We start from the raw sequence: 20082 nt of genomic DNA on the forward strand, positions 1-20082 counted from the left end.
GATTAGTCTCTTCACATCTCTTTAGCACTCGACCCAAGTGGTCAAGACATTCATCAAACGAATCACCCACAATAGAAAAGTCATCCATGAAGACCTCCAAGAAGTTCTCAACCATATTAAAAAAGATAGGCATCATACACCGCTGAAAAGTGGCCGGTGCATTACAAAGGCCAAACGGCTCTTGAAAGCAAAAGTCCCATAAGTACAAGTGAAAGTAGTCTTCTCCTAGTCTTCTAAAGCAATATTTATCTGGTTATAGCCGGAATACCCATCTAAGAAGCAATAGTATGACCTTCCCACCAGCCGATCAAGCATCTGATCAATAAAATTCATGGGGAAATGGTCCTTGCGAGTTGCAGAATTCAGCTTCCGATAATCCATACATACAGGCTACCCGATTACTGTTCTAGTCAGAATCAACTCGTTCTTTGCATTCGGCACATACAAGCCACCTGGGCTCACCCATGTACTAACTGCAATAGGATATACAACTCCAGCACCTAACCATTTAATAATCTCTGTCTTGACCACCTCTTGCATAGGCGGATTGAGTCTTTTTTGATGTTCAACACTTGGCGAACTCTCTTCCTCAAGTTGGATTTTATGCTAGCATATGTCGGAGGGAATCCCCCGAATGTCTGCAATTGTCTAACCTATAGCACATCGATATTCTTGTAAAATTTCTGGCAACCTCTTTGTCTACTCATCATTCAATAATGCAGACACAATCACTGGCAAAGTATTATTCGGACCAAGAAACTCATACCTCAGATGTGAAGGAAGCTGCTTAAGGTCAAGCTTAGGTGGCTCAACCACAGATGGATTCGCTGGAGGAGTGGTCCTATTCTCCAGATCAAAAGATAATTTCTTTGGTTGGTAAGAGTAAGAACCCAACCCGCAAGAGAATTAACGATCTCCACGTAACCTTCCACATCATCAATATCGAAGTTCACCAATATGGCTGCTAGAGCTTCACCTAGACATTTCTCTTTCATTTTAAACTCGACTACTTCATCAATCACATCAACGGTCTCTATCACCGAAATGCTTTCGTAAGCACTCGGTAATTGCATCCCATTACTAGCCTGAAAAGTTACTTCCTCATCATTGACTCGGAATTTGATTTCGTTCTTCTCAGAGTCCATAAGAGCTCATCATGTGGCAATAAAAGGTCTCCCTAGAACAATTCAAATATCTTTGTCAACAACACAATCTAGAATCACAAAATCGGCAGGAAGAAGGAAATCACCAACTTGCACAAGAACATCATCCACTACCCCAACTGGCATTTTGATTGATCTATCAGCCATCTACAAACGCATGCTAGTAGGCCTAGACATACCTAATCCCAATTGCTTGTAGATAGCAAGTGGCATCAAGGTGATACTAGCCCCATTATCGCAGAGAGCCCTTGCAAAATCATGATAGCCGATAGTGCAAGGAATAGTAAAGGCCCCCGGATCTTCTTTCTTTTGAACTTTGGTAGTGGAGATGATAGAACTTACACGATGAGTCATGCTCACAATGTCCTACTTTACTGGCCTCTTCTTCGTTAACAGATCCTTCAGATATTTTGCGAATCCTAGCATCTCCTGGAAAGCATCCAGAAAGGGAATGTTCAACGATAACTGCTTCAACTGATCATTAAACCGCTGACACTTAGCATCTTCTGTCTTTCTCACCAACCTCTGAGAAAGGGGAGGTGTAGATTTAAATAGTTTGGTTAAAGGGCGAAGAGCCCCCTTAATCTTTGCTTTGCTGGTGTCACTACTATCTTCATGATTTTTCGAACTTTCCGGAATATCATCAACCTGCTTCACAATAGGAACTTCTGTCTGGACCTCTTCAACAATAGTTGGCGCATCAGATTGTACCTCTTCTTCTTCAACAACTAGCTCAATATCAATCACCTTCTTTTATGCACTTTGAAGTAGTTTCCCCCTCTTTAGATTTGGAATAGTGTCACTAGAAAGTCCTCCCTTTTGTGGAGGGTGTTGTTCTCTGAAAATATCTCGCATCTGCGACTCGAGCTTTTAAATGGACGCTGTGTGAGATCCCACAGTTTCAGTCAGCCCCTTCAAAGTTTTATCGGACTTCTCTTGGTTGGCTAGCACATTTTCAAGCATGCTTTCCAACCTAGACCTTCCTTGCTCATTCTATAGAACCTTTGGTGGATTATAGGGATTGGAACTCCTATTTCCAAAAGTGTTGTTGTTGTTGTAGTTCCCTTGGTTCGAGCCACCATAGTTCTTGTTGTAATTTCCTTGTCACTGTTGAGGTCTCCATTGATTCTGATAATCTCCTTGGTAGTTCTGCCTTTGGTAACCCCCTTGAGAGTTATTAACATAATTAGCATCTTCATACTGCATAGGAGGTCCCTCTTGATATGGACCCTCTTGAACTTGGTAAATCCCCTTGTGCATTCCCTGTACCTCTTCAACAACATTCGCTTTATTTGCCTCTCTGTCAACAAAGAAATATTGGTTGTAAGCTGAGCTAGAGTTTGCTGAGCCTCTTGATTTTCTTTTACCATACTATGGATCATTGGCACCCCATACGCTACATTGTCAGTACCACCTGAATGCCATGCTTGATTATGAGTAGTCAATTTTTCAAGCAACTAAGTGATTCAGGCGTATGTCTTATCCGTGAAACACCCACCAACTGCGTTATTCGCCACTGCTTGTGTTAATAGATCCAACCCTCTATAGAACTTCTCCATCAATATATGTTCCGTAAAGCTATGATTTCGAGACTTCTGCAAGTAATCCTTGAATCTCTCCCAAGCTTCATATAGTTTCTCCCCCGAAAGCTGCTTGAAATCATAGATTTATCACTAATTTCAGCTTTCTTGCTCAGCGGGAACCACTTCTTGAGAAAAACAGCAGCCAACTCTCGCCATGTATGAATAGTATTGTAGGGAAACTTCTCAAACCAAACTCTTTCTTCACCAGCTAAAGAAACAACATTCTGGATGTGGTTTGAACACACACCCACAAAATTCTTCAAGTGTTGATGAGGGTCATCATCGGTAGAGTTATGAAAATATACCTCAAGTCTGAGCAGTTGGTAGATAGTAAAATCAATCTTGCAAGTTGTGGTATTAACCCTAGGTGGAACAATAGCAGATGCATATTCCACCTAGTCTAATATATCCGCAAAGACATTCTCAACTTCTACTTCCAGTGGTGGGTCTGCTGCTTGCGCACCCCTACCACCACCTGCTCCACGTCCTCCTCTATTATTCATGATCACCTGGTTCACAGAAAACAACAAACAAGGTGTGATGGAATAGAAAAAGACTTTAAGTAAAGCACAAACTATTTAGTAATTTCAAATCGTATTCCCCGGCAACGGCGCCAAAATTTGATACGCTCAAATTACACCTATTAAATGGCGTAAAGAGGACGATGTCAAGTATAGTAACCCAACAAGGTTGGGGTCGAATCCCACAAGGAATATGGTGTGAAAAGGTTACTAAAGTAGTGGGTTACATGACTTTCGATCTTCGTTCATATTCCAGTAAGGTGGTAAAAGAATTGGTATTTAATACTAGCTATCTTGATTTTATTGTAATTAATTGATTAAAAGAAACCAAGGTTGTGTCCCCTTAAGATGAAGTGTAATGTTATGGGCATTAATATGATATACTTCTAATGGATTGTTGTATGAATGCACTTAACCTTTAAGTGACTTCCTAATATTTCCCAATAGTTAGAAATTATTTCTCTTTATAATTTTTCCAAATATAAAAGAGTTGATATGAAGAACGGTTCATATGTGCCAAGTAAATTCATCTTATTCCTAAGCGTATTTATTAAACCAAGGTTTGGGAGGATACTTCAAGGTGAAGTAATCTTGGGATTGGAGTGTTCTTGGATTCTTAAGGTAAAATTCCATCTTATTTCCATGTTTATGAGTTTATATGATGAATATGCTAGGTTTGGAGGGAAAGTAGTTGGATGGAAGGTTCAAAAATGATTTGAGTTTATGTTGAGATGTAATCTAACCTGAGTCATGTTGTAAATGTGTTTTTTAAGCTAGAACCTTGTTGTAAGGATAGTAGTTGGTGTTGAGATTGTTTTGAGGATGTGATACCAGGTATAATTGAAAGAAGGAAGAGTATATGTGTTGTATACAAAGCGTATATTGGACTGTTTTGATGTAAATCTTGGGGTGAGTAGTGATGTGAAATTAAAGAGACTTCTATGAGGTTGTTGTTGTGTTGTTGGCTGCTAGGTGTGTTGTAGTGACTAAGGAGATTGGGAGACTTGCCTGACAGATTTGTTGTGGGATTGTGTGACGACTTGAGGTATGTTAAGGCTAAGTTTCCTTCTTTTTGGCGTGATCCTTATGAAGGAAACGTAAACGTTACGCTGCTCCATAATGAATCTATTCGTAGCCGTTAGGGATGTTCTATGTCGATTCATGTCTAATAATGTTGTTCCTAGTGAGTTCTTCTTCAGATTCAGTATGCATGTTGATTAAAATGCTATTTCATAATGATGTTCGGAGGTATAACGACCTTATGTCACTCCGATATATATATATATATATATATATATATATATATATATATATATATATATATATATATATATATATATATAATGCAATGCTTGAATATGATAAGAGTGCATTCTGAATCTGTCGGATATAGACCTATGACCCCACAGGCATTATATACGCATATATATATGTATGACCAGGCGTTATATGCACATATATGTACACATGCACAGTATTTATGCATATCATTGGCCCTCCGAGGCAGTTCAGACATACAAGTTGCATTCCTTTTATCCTATGTACTTTTATGTCTCCTTTATGTTACTTTCATGCCTTACATACTCAGTACTTTGTCCGTACGGATGTCCCTTTTCTGGGTCGATGCGTTTCATGCCCGCAGGTTCAGGTAGACAAGTTGACGATCCACTTCCGTAGGTTGCTGTTCAGCTGATATTGGAGCACTCCCCTTGTCCTGGAGTGGTTGTGTTTTGGTACGATATATTTTTGTGTACATACGGGTACGACGAGGCCCTGTCCCGACCTTATTATGTAATATACTCCAGTAGAGGCTTGTAGACAGTTATGGTACAGTTAGACGTTGTATGGCTCCCTCGGCCTATATTTTGTTGTATAGTTATCTATGATGGCCTTGTCGGCTTGTGTAGTTTTGTTTAGCATGGTTACATAGTACGTCCTTTTGGGCTCATTCCTTTTCGACATATTTCTCTTATGACCTATCAGATTTCCATCTGATGACCCTCGCGGTCCACCCGTGTTTATGATTATGATATGGAAGCATGAATAGCGGTGCTTGGCAGGTAGGGTATGGGTGTCCGTCATGGTCCTCCAGTTTGGGTTGTGACACATTTAATCATGGTTAATGGAAATTTTAGCATATGTGATCACCGTGAATGTATGCCCTGAAATGGCATGACACCTTTTGCGATTCAACGGTAGTGGTTTTTATTGAGACTAAACAGAGTACAATATATAAGCACCATTTATCCTTGGTTATGCAAGTGGTTTTGCTACTACAGAATCTTGTGTCTATTTCAAATTGAATTTTACAAAATCCAAAGTTTTCAAAAGTTGTATTTTAACTCCTAATCAATGACGCCCGAGTGGAAGAATGTTGATGTGGACTTCTGTTGAATATTATAGCATGAAATTGACATTAACTTGGTGCAAATTGAATAAAATACAACCTACTATTTTCTTAATTACATGTAAATAAGTAATCGTAATTGACTATTGACATGTGACGGACGAGTAGCCCCAATCTATAAATAGAGGCTTTTCCTAGTAATGCATTGTGTTCTTGTCACATGCAAAAGCAATTAGTGACATCTTATCTCAATCGAGCTCCGGAGAGAACATAATAACTAGTGGATGATGAAAGTTGATCTTATGCTTGAACATCGATAAACGAGTGCAGGTACCAATAGAGTTGAACAATTACTTCTCAACTGTAATTCGAGGTATTGTGTTTATGTTTGTCTAAACTCTTATATGATTGTAGATAAATATCTTACAACGTTGTATGAGGGTGTATATAGTTTTACAGAATTTGCTACACTTCGCAGAGAAGAAACCTGCAAAGCATGCGAAGCTCCCATTTCAAGGACTGCTATGGTTTAAAAGTTATACAAATTCGAAACGCATGAGCAGCTTCACAGAACTGTACTTCTCTCCCTTCCTATCATAGAGTGGGACAGCTCGGATACCTTGTCGCAGCTCTGCCACAGGTAGACATGTTTGGCCAGCAAATTCATCCTTCTCAGACAAATTATAATCAAGAACTTTGATGCGAAGTAGAGCCAACTCAGGAATTGTTAGTGGAAACTCAAACTGCTCATCCCAGCTTGGTATCCAATTGTCGTCCATTGTCTTTGTTTTCTTCTTTACTTCATCAGCAGGAACTCCAGCAATTCCTACCTGCACATAGTTTTACATCTCAACCATTCATCTTTTCCTTTTAAAATCCACTTGAAATGTAATACATCAGATAATTCAAAAAAAAAAAAATTGGAAAGCTAACTCCTTTACCTCCCCCCCCCCCCCCCCCCCCCCCCAAAGCACAAACATACTGAAAACTAGTAATGCCAATACCAGAAGACGACAAAGATTGAAGGATAATGATAAAATCAATAGCAATGGTAAGTATTATTCGTCTACCTTTGCATAGAAATCTGGAGGTGAGTACTTATCGAAGTGTGTTTGATCGAAGTCTTTGTCCCACCCATCACCCATATATACAGTCACCTGCTTAATGCAAGAAGACTTGGATCAGTTTCAAGAATAATGGAACATAAGTAACAAGAATGCTGTCCCACTACGTCAACGAGAAAACTACCATCGTCCGTGTACCTTTAGTGTAGTTCTGACAGGCAAATTTGTTGTAGGATCAAAGACCTCATTGTTGGGACCAGCTTTCAGTAGTAGATCAGGTTTCTTAACATATCCACAGCCACCATTAGCCCTGAACATACCATGCATCAACCAAAGTGATCTTCCATAACCCTGTCGCAGGAACACACTTAGCAACTATTTCCATGGAACTTTGGTAAGTAGTTACTAACAGGAAGAAGCTGAATAATAAGACCAGTCAGGTTAAGTTCATGTTTAGGGACAAGAATTAAATCCTTCAACTTATGTAATCCAAAAAATCGTTACTGGAGGGTTGCAGTCTAATTGGAAGTTGATTCTCATTCCCAACAATAGTAAAAGAAACAGTCAACCAAGAATCAATGTTTCCATTCCAAATTAATAGCATTTAGCTTGGCATAATTGGTGACTGTAGCCAACAAACAGTTCACTCAGAAAGGCTATTTCATATGAAGTACAAGTAAATAGGCACATACTAATGGGTGTGGCTCCTCTCCAATTCTCAAGAAATGGAGACATGCTAATTCTTTCACTAAGTTTCGCCGCTTCACAATTTCTTTGATATGTGGTTAGGACTCAAATTTAATACTAGCCAAATATTTCTACTATTCGTAAAATTTGCACCTTTATTTTCAGTTAAAGAAATCCTCAAGTTTAACTTTTTGATAAAAATTAAGTTGTTCTGTTGACTGAAAAACATAATACAAGACACTAAGTTTAATCCCCCACCCCCACAAAAAAGAAAAGAAAAAAGAAGTCCCTTCGTTTTTCGAGGGTCAATTTTATAGATTCTCGGTTTAAATCTAACATACACTTTAACCAAATTTGCTACTCTTTATGTGGCACGATTTGACATTGTCATAACATTTGCGCGACAACAAGACTTTTGAAACTTGTGATCTTAGACATGCCATAAAATTTGTGTGGTTCTAAAAGCTTGTCATTAAGTTACATTGTTTCGAAATCTAGAAGTTGTCGACTAACACATAATTTGAAAGAACTGGCTTATTTAAAAACGATACAAAAAGTAATATATGTTATAATTTTCTATCTTAGAATAACGACATAATACATTTGAAAATTAGTCAAAGATATCTTTATTTGACGTAAGATAATCGACTAAAAATTTAGGACAAAGGGGGGTTTTTTAGGAAACATAGACATCAGTAAGAAGTAAAATGAGACTAAACCAGATATTGGACATAATAGTTATTACTCCCTCCCTCCCATTTTATATCTCGGTATTTGACTCGGCACCAAATTTTATGAAATTAAAGGCTTTTGACATGTAAGTCGAATATATGCAAAGTATCAAAATTATCCTTTTAAATGAGTGGCGGTGAGAGTTCCACGTCTTTTTATATTCTCACTCCTAATAAAAGAGTGACTTGTTTATGTCAAATGGGTCCCAACAAGTAATGTAATTAAGGGTAAGATGGTAGACAAAACTTAATTACTTTCCAAAAAGAGAAAGATGTCCTTCTTTTTGGGACATACTAAAAAAGAAAGTGTATCACATAAATGGGATAAAGGGATTACAACATCTATATTGCCTCTTAACAGAACACAGAAGGTTGGTTACATAAAGATAATAGGAATCTTCAAGAGGATGAAAGGCATGTTTGAAATCTCTATGACTATATTCATGTAGTATCAGCGACCAAGAACTAAGAAGAGGATAACTGAAATCACAGATGAAAATATATTGTTCAATCTGACCTCATCATTACCCAAATTTAATTTTCTTTCAACAGGACGGAGAAAGAAACCTAACCTGCATATTAAATGCTACCATTTGAGCTCCGTGCATCCAACCAACAAAAGGATCATAATTGGACGAGTCAACACGTATACCCTTTGGGTATATTCTCAGCAAGTTCTGCTGAGTGAACCTACAACAAACCATCATCGGGACATAAACATTTAATTAAGATGTTCTCTTGGGATATGTTGGCAAGTACCTATCCATGGTATGAGTAAATTACTTAGACAATTAATTAAAATGTTATCGCTGGATATGCACAGTTGGTAAGTTTCATATACATGGTATAAATTGCTGAAACCTTCACGTGCATGCACATGAAAAATTGTAAATCAACTATATGATGCAGTATGGCAAGCCAATTCTCCTATAGCAACATATTTTGAAGTATCAGATATGCTAAACTCATCATCTTAATTTATTCATTTGATCATGCAAAAAAATTAACAAATAACAGGAGCAAATGAAATGAGGTGGAATGCAAACTCAAAGTGTTAGTTATTCAACCTGCTATCTGCCGTTGAGATGCAATAGCTACACGTGTATAAATCGGTCCACCAATACATAGCATCAGAAATAACAGAGGAACTTTGTGTGCATTTGATGGATGAATACCTAGAAATACCTGATAATTTCTTTTCCGTGAGTATCTACTGCCTTTTCAAGTTCTTGTTCACTTAGACTAAGCCGTCTTACTATATTTGGGTCTACCCTCAGCCAGTCAGATAGTCCTCCTTTCCCCTTTCCAGCATGAATGGCAATTAAGCGTTTGTATTCTGAAGCTGCATTCTTCTCTGACTTTGGATCTCCTTCATCATCTTCATCATCTTCTCCTTCATCGCTGTCATCCTCCTGGGTGTGTCATAATAGAGCAATCAAAATATTTGGTTAAGTGGACACACTGAATATTTGGGGTGAAAAACTAGTATTGCATGTTTGCACCTGAGCTTCTTTCTCTGAGTCATCTTTTCCCTCAGATTCTTTCTCTGAGTCATCTTTTCCCTCAGATTCTTTCTCTGAGTCATCTTTTCCCTCAGCTTCTTTCTCTGAGTCATCTTTTCCCTCAGCCTCTTTCTCTGAGTCATCTTTTCCCACAGCTTTTCTCTTTGAACCATTTTTCCCCTCAGCTTCTTTCTTTGAGTCATTTTTTCCCTCAGCTTCTTTCTTTGAGTCATCTTTTCCCTCAGCTTCTCTCTTTGAGCCATTTTTTCCCTCAACTTCTTTCTTTGAGTCATTTTTTCCCTTAACTTCCTTGGACTGCAAGTATTCTTTCGGTGGCTTCGTTGATATCATAACATGCTTTTTCAGTGAAGCTGGAGAAGGAAGCTCCTTCAAACATTCTGAAGGAGAAAACAGCATGTCTCCAAATGTTTGAGTGATCATCTAGTATGTAGTCAGAAAAGCATTATTATGATCAAAGAGGGCGGGGTAATCTTATCAAGAAAACACAGATACACACCTCAGCCACTTTTTCCTGAAGATCTGGCGTTAGATGATCTTCAAGTGTTATTACAACAGGATACTCAGATGCAGAAAAGGCATGCTCCTTGATGGACCTCAAACATTTGATTAGTGCCACTGGAGCAGTCAGTGTCCTGTGTGAAAAGGCTAACACTCAAAGTTACAACGAGAATGAAAAAGTACAAGCACTGCAAGTGGAACTCAATCTGAATATTCGCATGTTTAAAAAACCCAAGACTTCATTAAGAATGACGTCTAGTGTTGTATTAAAGAAAAGTTTTAGCTAGTCTGCAGCAGTTTATGAGTTCAACCCGAGGAGAAAGGTATGAGCCAAGTGTCATTAGTTTTCCTATGTTAAATCGTAAAGGACTTTTCATGTACACGTTTGAACTTATACTTCTGGTAAATTAATCCTATTCTTGATTCCTGCTGTTGTGACTGACCCAGCACTTTGTAATTTTCCTTTTGGCTGTTTGAACTAGCAACATTGATCCTGGAATAGAGATATAGGCATTTGTCTCTGTATAGGGGCAGGGGACGTATGCCTCTACCTACTCTAGTACTAATAGCTATGTCCTTGTCCAAAAGGAGGCCAGCATAATTCCACCGGGTCTCTATTACAATTAGGGAAAACTCATGTTGGTCCTAAAATCATAAATTCACAACTTCGATTATTCCAACTTGTTAGAGGGCTTTTTAGTTTAATTATCTTGTAAGTCATCAAACGACAAAGTTGTCATTTCTTTAGCTCATGTTACCTTAGGATCAAGCATGTAGTGTGAATGTTTTTGTGGAACATTTGTGCTGACTGCTTTATATTTAAACTCTTCTGGAGTAATAATCACGAAGAAATTCTTAAGTTATTTCTGATGAGAAGTGCATACAGGATCTTCCTGTAATTGCTCCATTTGGATTGCGCCATGGGACAAAAATGAAATGCTTCTATTTCCACTTTGCTTCACCACCAATCTACTGCCCCGATCTCCTCTTGCCTGCTTGTTAATATAGTATCCTTTTTTCACCTTCCCAATTGCATTACACTGGTGATGGATGCAAGATGATGCCTACCATCCATCATGCATAAAGCAGACAATTAATAAACATATTTTTCCTCACACCAGATTGAATCCTCACTGGACGTGTTTTTCACCATTTAACTTAGATATAAACATGATACGAGATTTTTGTTGTCATGATCTTATTCATTGGGTATCTCCATGGCCATTGCATCTCTGTCTTATTCAACAGAAATGTCTACTCTAGCCAAGACAAGTCCAACAGGTTCAGTTTGGCCACTTGGTTTCAAAAAACAACTGAAGGTTCCTTTTTCCTCAGAGATCGCACGCTCTAGAAGGGTGCCAACAAGATGGTCCTTTAGGCGCTTTCAGTTAAATTGTGTGAACTGCCTCATCTTAAAGTTAAAGCCATACTTAGAGAGGGATACTTTTATTACAGCTTAACACTTCCCTCCTGAAATGATTTCCTCAACTTCATCTAATTATGGTAAAATTCAGTACCTTAGTAATACCACGATCTAGAGCTGTCTTGATGTGTTATATGAACTTAAAATGCAAATTTCCTCCCAAAGGTTAAAAAGAAAAGTTAGTTAATTAACAAAAGCAACAAGACACCTAAAGCACAACCGCACAAAACTGTAACAGTAGCGTTCCGAAAGCTTTAGCACACTCATAATATGGAGTTTGTTAGTAGAACTTGCCCAATTTCTTGCCAGCTACAGTCTTACATGCTTGATCTGAATCAGTTGTGACAGTTGCAGCGTTCTTGATTTAGTGCTTAGTACAGTTATACATGTGAATATATGTAGAAATGCATAAGCATATAAATGGGCTTCAATTTATACATATCTCTTTTTGGTAAGTATAAATATGCATGTAAATTATGTGCAAAAGCATAAGCTTATTTACGGGGCTCATAGGAACCGATTATTAGTGAAAGAGCCGAAGAAAGTTCAAATAAAAGGAGAGCTGCTTCAAAATTATAGAGTCTAGCTCTTGATTTGTGACTAAGAAGTATTCAGGAACTAGCGAATTCACTTGAGAATATAAATATTAACATCTGACTTTGGCAACCATAAACTCAAGTGAAAGTATACATAGCTAAAGGCCATAGAACATTCATACATTAATGCACATACCTTCCATGTAGAACATCTATATCATCTTCGTCTGAATTTGGCCAAATATCCAATTCAATTACTCTGACACCTCTCTGCAGAGCTTGTATTATGGGGACATCACTGCAATCACTACTCAGTTGATTCCCAGTTAGATATGAATTATGGCCTGTGTATATGTAGTAATGAGACAAAGGTGCAGTCATATCATGGTGAATCTGCAATCCAAAAAGATCATTAGTTTATTTATTAAGAAGAAGAGTACATCTGATATAGTACTACTAGTTTATCAAGATTGACGTTGAATATACATGAACTTCTGAAATACTACTCCGCCATATTCATATGATAGTGTTTAGCTGTATTAAGAGTTTATATTAATTTAGATTACATATTAATATTAGATGAAAAAAGAACAGCAAAGTTTAAGCACGTTTGGCCATAAATTTTGGATCAGATTTTGAAAATTTATCTTTCAAAATATTTTCAAGTTCCAAAACTTTAAATTTTTTCCAAGTAAAGTGCATGTCCAAAACAACTTCAAGTTCCAAAAATCGCAACTTCAAAAACTCAAATTTTCAAGTTATAAGTTTCAACTTCAAAATCTATGTTCACACGGGAAAATTTGAACATTATCATAAACTTGAATTCTAGAAAGTTATGAAAGTGGTAACGAAAAAAGAAAAAAAAATAGAAAAAAGGCAGCCTGATGCACTAAGCTCCTTGCTGTGCGCGGGTTCGGGAAAGGGCCGAACCACAAGTTCTATTGTACACAGGGTTTAAATCGGAAAGAGTGGTATATAAATTGAGACATTTTTGCCTTATATAATCATTTCCTTAATGAAATGATTTCTAGCCATAAAAATTTGTTTGACTCATTGCAGATCACAAGATTTAAAATTCTTGTTTACTTTTAAAACTCGTCAAACAGCCTCATATAAATTGGGTTGGAGAGACTAGAATATTTGTAAAGAAAACTCACTTTAACTCTGATTTTGGTGGAAAACACTTGCCAAATCTCAACGGATTACCAAAACACACACTAAAAGGACATCTACTAATATTCTTGAGGATAATAAAAATTAGTACCCCGAGTTTAGGATCAAGAGGAGGATTAAGATGAGAAAAGAGATACTTGAAGAAAGCATCAAGCTGGAAGGCTGTTTGATTATTAATAATGGCCTGAGCATCCTCTAAGCTCGCATTTTTATCCATCTGAACCTCAACCATAAAACGATGAAGCTTATCAACGCTCATTACTCCGTCATCGCCGGAATAACGATTGAATATGTTCTTAATATCCACCGGAGCTTCAGCGGCGTTCATGGTGAACTGCCGACGGAAAAAGAAACCCACTTTGTACGTCTGTTTAGACATTGTTGCCAAAACGGTAAATGAATTCTAGATTTTCTATGTAAATAGTTTTTGTTTAAGGATCCGATCGTCGTGCAACCTATTTTTTAACAAACTTGTCGTTATGCGTTGAGTATTTTTATATAGGAAACTACTAATTGTTTAATAGTAGGGGGAGTGGGAAGTTGAAAAAAGAAATGAATCGGGTAGAATGGAATCATTCAAAGTGCATCCACGTAAGAGGGCCAATAAAGTAAAGGTGACCATTCAATATTTTAACGCACACACACTTTGTATTTATTGTTGAATAAGTTTCAAATGCTCCTAATTTTCGGTCGGCTAGAAGCCTAGTGTTCTGTATTGGTCGGCATATGATATTAAGTTCTCCATTTACTGATCGAGACATTTTCAATATTGAATTTTATTTTATTTCCCTCCTTCATTTTTTGGGCGAAAGTCCCATGTGAAACCTGCGGTATAAGTACACACCTAACATATGATAAAAGTCAAATATGGAATAATGTAAAACAATCAAGTTTACTACGAGGACCGTGTGCTAATTTTTTCCACATTTCTCTCATTAAATTTAAAAACTTATACTAGCAAGAATGAATGTCAAATGGTTTATCTAAAATCTTTGGTCCTCTACAAAAGAATTTTCTCAAGCACTCTCATCCGCAATTTTCCCTTTTTTTTTTGATAGTTTGGCTTCTTTTGAACGTTGAATATGCCAGTGAATAAAACAATCCTCTTGAGATAAAGAAAACGAAAGAAAAGTAGCTATGTATTTTCTGCCTCATTTTGATACCTGAATATGTCTCAATGTTAACAAGAGTACAAAACAAATGTCACAAACTCACAATCCTATAACTTCATCCCAGAAGCTTAGTTTCCCTTCCTTCTAATAATACATCATTGTCACTCCACCGTGCAAAAGCTGGACATGCAGCAAATTACATGAAGGATGTAAAATACAATCAAAATCAAGCATGTGTGTACAAGAGAAAGTCCTAAGAGAAAGGGCAGTTCGATGCACAAAGCATTCCTCATTAAAAGCATCCTTAAAGGGTGTGATGTAGACAACCTAACTTAATGCAAGCATTACTGGCTGCTTCCACGGCTACCAAGGAAAAAATAGGAACAAAACTTTTGCTGTTCACACAAATTGAAATCGCATAAGAAGCCTGACAGATTTCATCTTTTGACCCTTCTTATCATAGAGAGGGACTGATCGGATGCCTGTTCTCAACTCTGAGACAGGCAAACATGTCTGCCCACCAAAATCATCCTTCTCCGACATGTCATATTCTCGTACTTCAATCCGAAGCAAAGCCATCTCTGGCACTGTCAAAGGGAATTTAAACTCTTCATCCCACATGGGACACCAGTCATCCTCAAGTATCCTTGTCTTTTTCTTATGAGCATCTGCAGGCACTCCAACTATATATAGCTGCCACACAAGGATCAACAAAGTTGTAATAAATTCCTGCACCCGTCTTGGGTATAAAGCAGAACAGGAAGATCATGCAAATATGTAAAGCTAAAAGGCGATGATCAAAATAATACACCAGAAAAGGATCATATCAACTTATGAGCTCAGGATCAATTTTAAAAGTGAGCATTTCTTTAATGAGCATATATATTGCTCAGGTACAACAGGAATACTTGAATGAAAACGATGGTGACTATTATAGGTGAAAGGAAAAAATTCTCCGTATGTTAAGGATGCACTTTGGCGACCAAATCTTAAGTTGGTATCATCTTATTTACTTGAATATTATGCAGATTTCTTCTTCTTTTCCAGTAAAAATAGTATAGCAAAGTATTATTTACCAGGTGCTAGATAGCTTGATATGTTAATGTACTGAGTTATAAAAAAAATAAAAAAAAAGATTAACAAGTCAATGTACTATTCATGAAGGCTACAACACCATTTATTTCCATATGACTTCTACAAACGCAAGGGAAAGATCAGATTAGATGTAATCAAGATCTAGCTTCTCAAAGCATGGTGTGACAACCAAGGATTGTGTTAATTCAGGTAAGCAAATGAGTCATGGAAGAGGAAAGCATCACCGTCACTAACCTTGGTGTAGAAGTCTGGTGGTGAATAGGCATCAAAGTGTGTATGGCTGAAATCCAAGCGCCATCCATCTCCCATATATACTCTGACCTGCAGAAAAATTAACAAAGGAATTACACTTCTTCAGCAATACCATCATATTAATTATATTGAAATTTTCTAAGTTCTCCACATCAAAACACATTTTGCTTACCTGTAACGTCTTCTTCACTGGCAATTTTACTTTCGGATCAAACACCTCATCGTGTGGGCCTTTATCCATGAGAAAACGAGGCTTTTTCACATAGCCGCAGCTTCCATTAGACCTAAACATCCCGTGCATCATCCAAAGTGACTTCCCATATCCCTATTTTATACAGTTAATATATCAGTTAGACAGCAAATAACAGAACCAAAATGATTAAAAAGATATAATTAGGAGAAAGAATAGTCCAATTATCTATTAAATCATATTCACTGGCACACATGTAAAGAAAGACAAATTTCTACGAGCCACAAAGATATGGAGAAGTAATCAAAATGATCAATGTAAGGCATGCATGCCCTCAATGTAACGTTTAACAGGCTGCAAAGCTGGTACAGTATCTTAGCTGCAAGTCTGCATTTTGGTTGATATACATCAGCCTGCACAAGAACTTCTGACAAACAACACATACTAGTTGTGATGTTAGTGCACATAGCAACATGCCATATTCTTGGATATTTGCATATATCCTCACAACATTTTACTGACATACATCTTAGCTTTACCGCCTAGGGAAAATTTTGGGTAAGTTTGTTTACCAAGTTGCTGGACATAACCCTCGAATGAGGTTTTTTTTTCTTTTTTCGGTTGAGTTTTTCTTACTTTTACAAAAAGAATCAAAAGGTTAAAAATAAGAAGGTAATTGCCGCGCGCGCGGGGGGGGGGGGGGGGGGGGGGGGGGATGATAAGGTGAGTTGGCAGTAGAGGAGAAAGCGAGATACGAATAAAGAATATTAAAAATAAAATGTCATGGACCAAAAGTAAGTTGATTTAAGTCTTACAAGGTCAAACTTTAAGGTTATTATCATTGAACCCACTACATTTTTAAAGTTATGGGTTCATATCTACTATTTGTTGCAATTTTCATAGATTTTTAAACATAAATTTATGCTATGCATCGAAAATACTGGCTTCAAATGAACCCCTTGCCAATACTCTACATGCACCAGCATTCAGAAGTTGAAACTAACCTGCATGTTAAATGCTACCATCTGAGCTCCATGCATCCAGCCAGTCATTGGCTTGAAATTTGAGGAGGTTACTCTTGTTCCCTTAGGGTACACCCTTAGGATATTCTTTTGGGTGAACCTAGCAAATGAAAGAAGAAAGAAAACTCAATCAAGAACACCCGAACATCAATCGTTCAATCTTATATGGCACAAAATTATTGTGGAGTACCTAACCAAATCTGTTCCATAATTTTCTGCAGCTCTTTCAAGTTCTTGTTCACTCAAACTAAGTCGAGTGACTTTATTACTTCCCTCTCTTAGTGCACGTTTCAAACCATGTTTTGCCTTCCCAGCGTGAACTGCTATGAGACTCTTGTACTTGGGTGCTCCTGGTTGCGATGATTGCTGATCGTTGGAGGTATCACCATCTTCATCATCTTGATCGCTATCACTCTACATAGAAGCAAATCAGCATCGCACAATAAGAAAATGAAGAGACTGTTTAGTTAACGTCGTTTTACCCTTTCATCAGTGTCATGATCCTCGGCGCCAATTTCTGATTTCTCCTTCTCTCGAAATGAATCTTTTCCCACTAGAGATATGTCTCTCTGATGCTTTGACTCAAGGTACTCTTTGGGTGGCTTTGTAGAGAGAATAATCCGATTCCTAAGCCCTTCAGGTGAAGGAAATTCCTCTAAGCACTCTGATTGAGGATAATATAGCATTCCTCCAAATATTTGGATAACCATCTAGAGGAATGCGGAAAGGAGTTAAAACTAGATTAAGAAGAAACATATAGCTGTTATCCACCAAGGGATATGAATCCTAACCTCTGCAACTTTAGCTTGGAGATCTGGTGTCAGGTGGTCTTCCAACGTGATTACGACAGGGTAAGGTGATTTAACAAAAGCGTGGTCTCTAATGGCCTTTAAGCATTTAAGAAGTGGAACTGGTGTGGTCAGGGTCCTGCAAATTATTAGAATTGGAAAAAGTTAATGGACCTGTAAAATTTCAGAACTTCAGATATTGGACATCAGAAAGGATAAAGGCATCAAATAAATGCTAAGTTACTTTGAACAGTACGTGCGATAGTATACTTATTCTTCCTCTTCTAACCACTTATATGGTAGAATAACAATAATCTATTCACTAAAGGAAACAACTGATAGAATGGATTTACTGAATAAGAAATGCAACTTCAGATTGATACCTGAAGAAATGCTTCCCCTTCCCATTGTATGTTGATTGTTATCATGTTAAACATTAATAAATCTCACTACAGATATACCCTATAAAGCTATATACTGTAATTGAAACATATGAAGGACCTTTAGAAGATTTACCTTTACCAACCTCTCTTAATCAATATAAAAAGGTTTAATCACAATTACACTATGAATCAAGCAGCATAAAGGTACCTTCCATGAAGAACATGAATATTATCTTTCCCTGAGCTAGGCCACAAGTCCAATTCTATTCCCCGGACACCTCTTTCCAGAGCCTTAACGATAGGAATTTCACTACAGTCGCTGCTCAGTTGATTTCCAGTTAGGTAGGAGTTGTGACCTGTAAAGATGAAATAATGTTGCAATGGAGCACTCATATCATGGTGTACCTGGAATGACAAATTGTCAAAACAAATCTAATGCTAATGTTAAAGTCATTTTCTGCACAAAGTACACTTAAATATATCACATAAAAAAAACCTTTGAACAATACATTAATTATAGCGTAACATTAAATATAAAGTGAACATAAATTGAACTTTAAACATTCACATTACTTCATGAGTAAAGAGGGAGGGTATCATTAAATATCAATCTGAAATATAGCGTAACACCTAAAAGTTTAAAAGCTCAGGTCTTGCAGGAGAATTTGACAAAATAAGAAAATAAAAACTTCCAGCTCCATCCCTATCACCCTTCGTCCCAATTTATGTGATGTAATTTGACTGGGCACGGAACTTAAGAAACAAATGAAAACTTTTGAATTTTGTGGTCTAAAATAAGTCAAAAATATTTATGTGGTTATAGAGCATCTCATTAAACGTAAAAGTTAAAGTTTAAAATTAAATTGTTGCCAAATAAGAAAATGTGTCATTCTTTTTTGGACGGATTAAAAAAGAAAGTGTGTCATATCAGTGGGGCAGAGGAAATAGTATGTTACTCTGCTCTCTCCCTCTCTCTCTCTCATGCCACCAAAACAAAAGAACAAACAACAACAACTTCTACTCAATCCCAAACAAGTATATGAATCCTAGTGTTCATGTCAATCCATTTAAGCATGTCCCAATCCAAAATAATAAAATCTTGTCTCTAGCACCAGAAGTTCTATACATTTTCCACTGTCATAACACAAAGCAAAATTTACTTGAATCGCATCTGCCAAAAACTTTTATCACTGAATCATAGTTGTTTTAGTTTGTGACTCTTACACTAGGTAATTAATTGGTTATTGTAAGGTAACATTGGCAGTGAAGAAAATAAAACAAATCAGGGAAGATTGAGAACCTGAGATTTGATAGGTCCATTGAGATCATCCTGAAATAGAAAATGAAAGAAATCATCTAGTTCAAGAGAATGGTTGAGGCGCCTGATGAGATGGTGCCGCCTACTGGCAACTTGTTGTATTATTTGCTCAGCATCTTTAACCGTGCACCCTTCCTCACCTTGTACTTCTACCAGATATCGTAGAAGTTGATCCGCGTTCATGTGGGTCCCTCTTCCGGTGTACCTGAAAAACACATCCCTCACATCTGGTGGTGGTTCCATCTCCCTGATCTTGAATTTCCGGTTAAAACATCCGAACATTCTGTAATAATTATAACTACTCCCCATTTCTCAAATCAACCAAAAATAGATGAAAATGTTCTTAATTTAACAATGTAATAATGGGTCGATGACTCTTGATCTTGTGTTTTTCCAAGGGGGGAGAGAGAGAGAGTTAAAGTAAATTACATATAAAAAAAGACTGAATTTTTTTTGGTTGATGAAGACTTTTGAGGGGCTGTTAGATCGATGGAGAGAAGATCTAAAAACTAATATGGTGAGAATATGAAAGTGATGGGATTTATTGTTGGGAATTCGTATAACGTTTGAATTAAATATTACGACGCTTCAATCATTTTCTGATTCTCACATCTTCATCTCTTTTTATTTTGTCAGCTTCCCTGCGTACCGTTAGCGTCGAATAATTCCCGCC

At 37.2% G+C, this 20082-nt stretch overlaps 2 protein-coding genes and 1 non-coding gene across 5 annotated transcripts; 1 reads left to right on the forward strand and 2 right to left on the reverse strand.

Annotated features, from left to right (window-relative positions):
- Nucleotides 1-2738: 2738 nt before the first annotated feature.
- LOC132612397 (small nucleolar RNA R71) lies at nucleotides 2739-2844 on the forward strand. Its single transcript, XR_009571764.1, has one exon. It is a non-coding gene; the product is annotated as a small nucleolar RNA R71 (small nucleolar RNA).
- A 3085-nt stretch (nucleotides 2845-5929) lies between these two features.
- LOC132608898 (phosphoinositide phospholipase C 2-like) lies at nucleotides 5930-13853 on the reverse strand. Of its 3 annotated transcripts, XM_060322679.1 has the most exons (9): nucleotides 13341-13853; nucleotides 12273-12469; nucleotides 10116-10251; nucleotides 9599-10039; nucleotides 9282-9508; nucleotides 8669-8786; nucleotides 6877-7029; nucleotides 6685-6771; nucleotides 5930-6444 (listed from the first exon to the last, which is right to left on the reverse strand). In XM_060322679.1, the coding sequence occupies exons 1-9, from the start codon at nucleotides 13626-13628 to the stop codon at nucleotides 6151-6153; spliced, it is 1941 nt and encodes a 646-aa protein (XP_060178662.1). In that variant the 5' UTR covers nucleotides 13629-13853; the 3' UTR covers nucleotides 5930-6150. The 3 variants fall into 3 exon arrangements, with proteins under 3 accessions (XP_060178662.1, XP_060178664.1, XP_060178663.1); XM_060322681.1 differs by lacking the exon at nucleotides 13341-13853 and having other exon boundaries at nucleotides 10116-10264; nucleotides 12273-12383; XM_060322680.1 differs by lacking the exons at nucleotides 12273-12469; nucleotides 13341-13853 and adding an exon at nucleotides 11002-12221.
- A 517-nt stretch (nucleotides 13854-14370) lies between these two features.
- On the reverse strand, nucleotides 14371-20082 carry LOC132608899 (phosphoinositide phospholipase C 6-like). Its single transcript, XM_060322682.1, has 9 exons — nucleotides 19392-20082; nucleotides 18300-18496; nucleotides 17712-17847; nucleotides 17403-17630; nucleotides 17111-17334; nucleotides 16903-17020; nucleotides 15881-16033; nucleotides 15691-15777; nucleotides 14371-15054 (listed from the first exon to the last, which is right to left on the reverse strand). The coding sequence occupies exons 1-9, from the start codon at nucleotides 19716-19718 to the stop codon at nucleotides 14761-14763; spliced, it is 1764 nt and encodes a 587-aa protein (XP_060178665.1). The 5' UTR covers nucleotides 19719-20082; the 3' UTR covers nucleotides 14371-14760.

This window comes from Lycium barbarum, chromosome 9 (genome assembly GCF_019175385.1).
Source record: "Lycium barbarum isolate Lr01 chromosome 9, ASM1917538v2, whole genome shotgun sequence".
Taxonomy (NCBI): domain Eukaryota; kingdom Viridiplantae; phylum Streptophyta; class Magnoliopsida; order Solanales; family Solanaceae; genus Lycium; species Lycium barbarum.

What these genes read in the sequence shown, in the direction of transcription:
- LOC132608898 (XM_060322679.1), bottom strand. Translation starts at nt 13,628, where the DNA reads ATGTCTAAACAGACGTACAAAGTGGGTTTCTTTTTCCGTCGGCAGTTC. An exon ending in TTCAGGAAAAAGTGGCTGAG is followed by an intron (nt 10,040 to 10,115) that starts GTGTGTATCTGT and finishes ACTACATACTAG; the next exon opens with ATGATCACTCAAACATTTGG. An exon ending in CACGGAAAAGAAATTATCAG is followed by an intron (nt 8,787 to 9,281) that starts GTATTTCTAGGT and finishes GGTTTGTTGTAG; the next exon opens with GTTCACTCAGCAGAACTTGC.
- LOC132608899 (XM_060322682.1), bottom strand. Translation starts at nt 19,718, where the DNA reads ATGGGGAGTAGTTATAATTATTACAGAATGTTCGGATGTTTTAACCGG. An exon ending in CAGTGAAGAAGACGTTACAG is followed by an intron (nt 15,778 to 15,880) that starts GTAAGCAAAATG and finishes ATTTTTCTGCAG; the next exon opens with GTCAGAGTATATATGGGAGA. An exon ending in CACCAGACTTCTACACCAAG is followed by an intron (nt 15,055 to 15,690) that starts GTTAGTGACGGT and finishes CTTGTGTGGCAG; the next exon opens with CTATATATAGTTGGAGTGCC.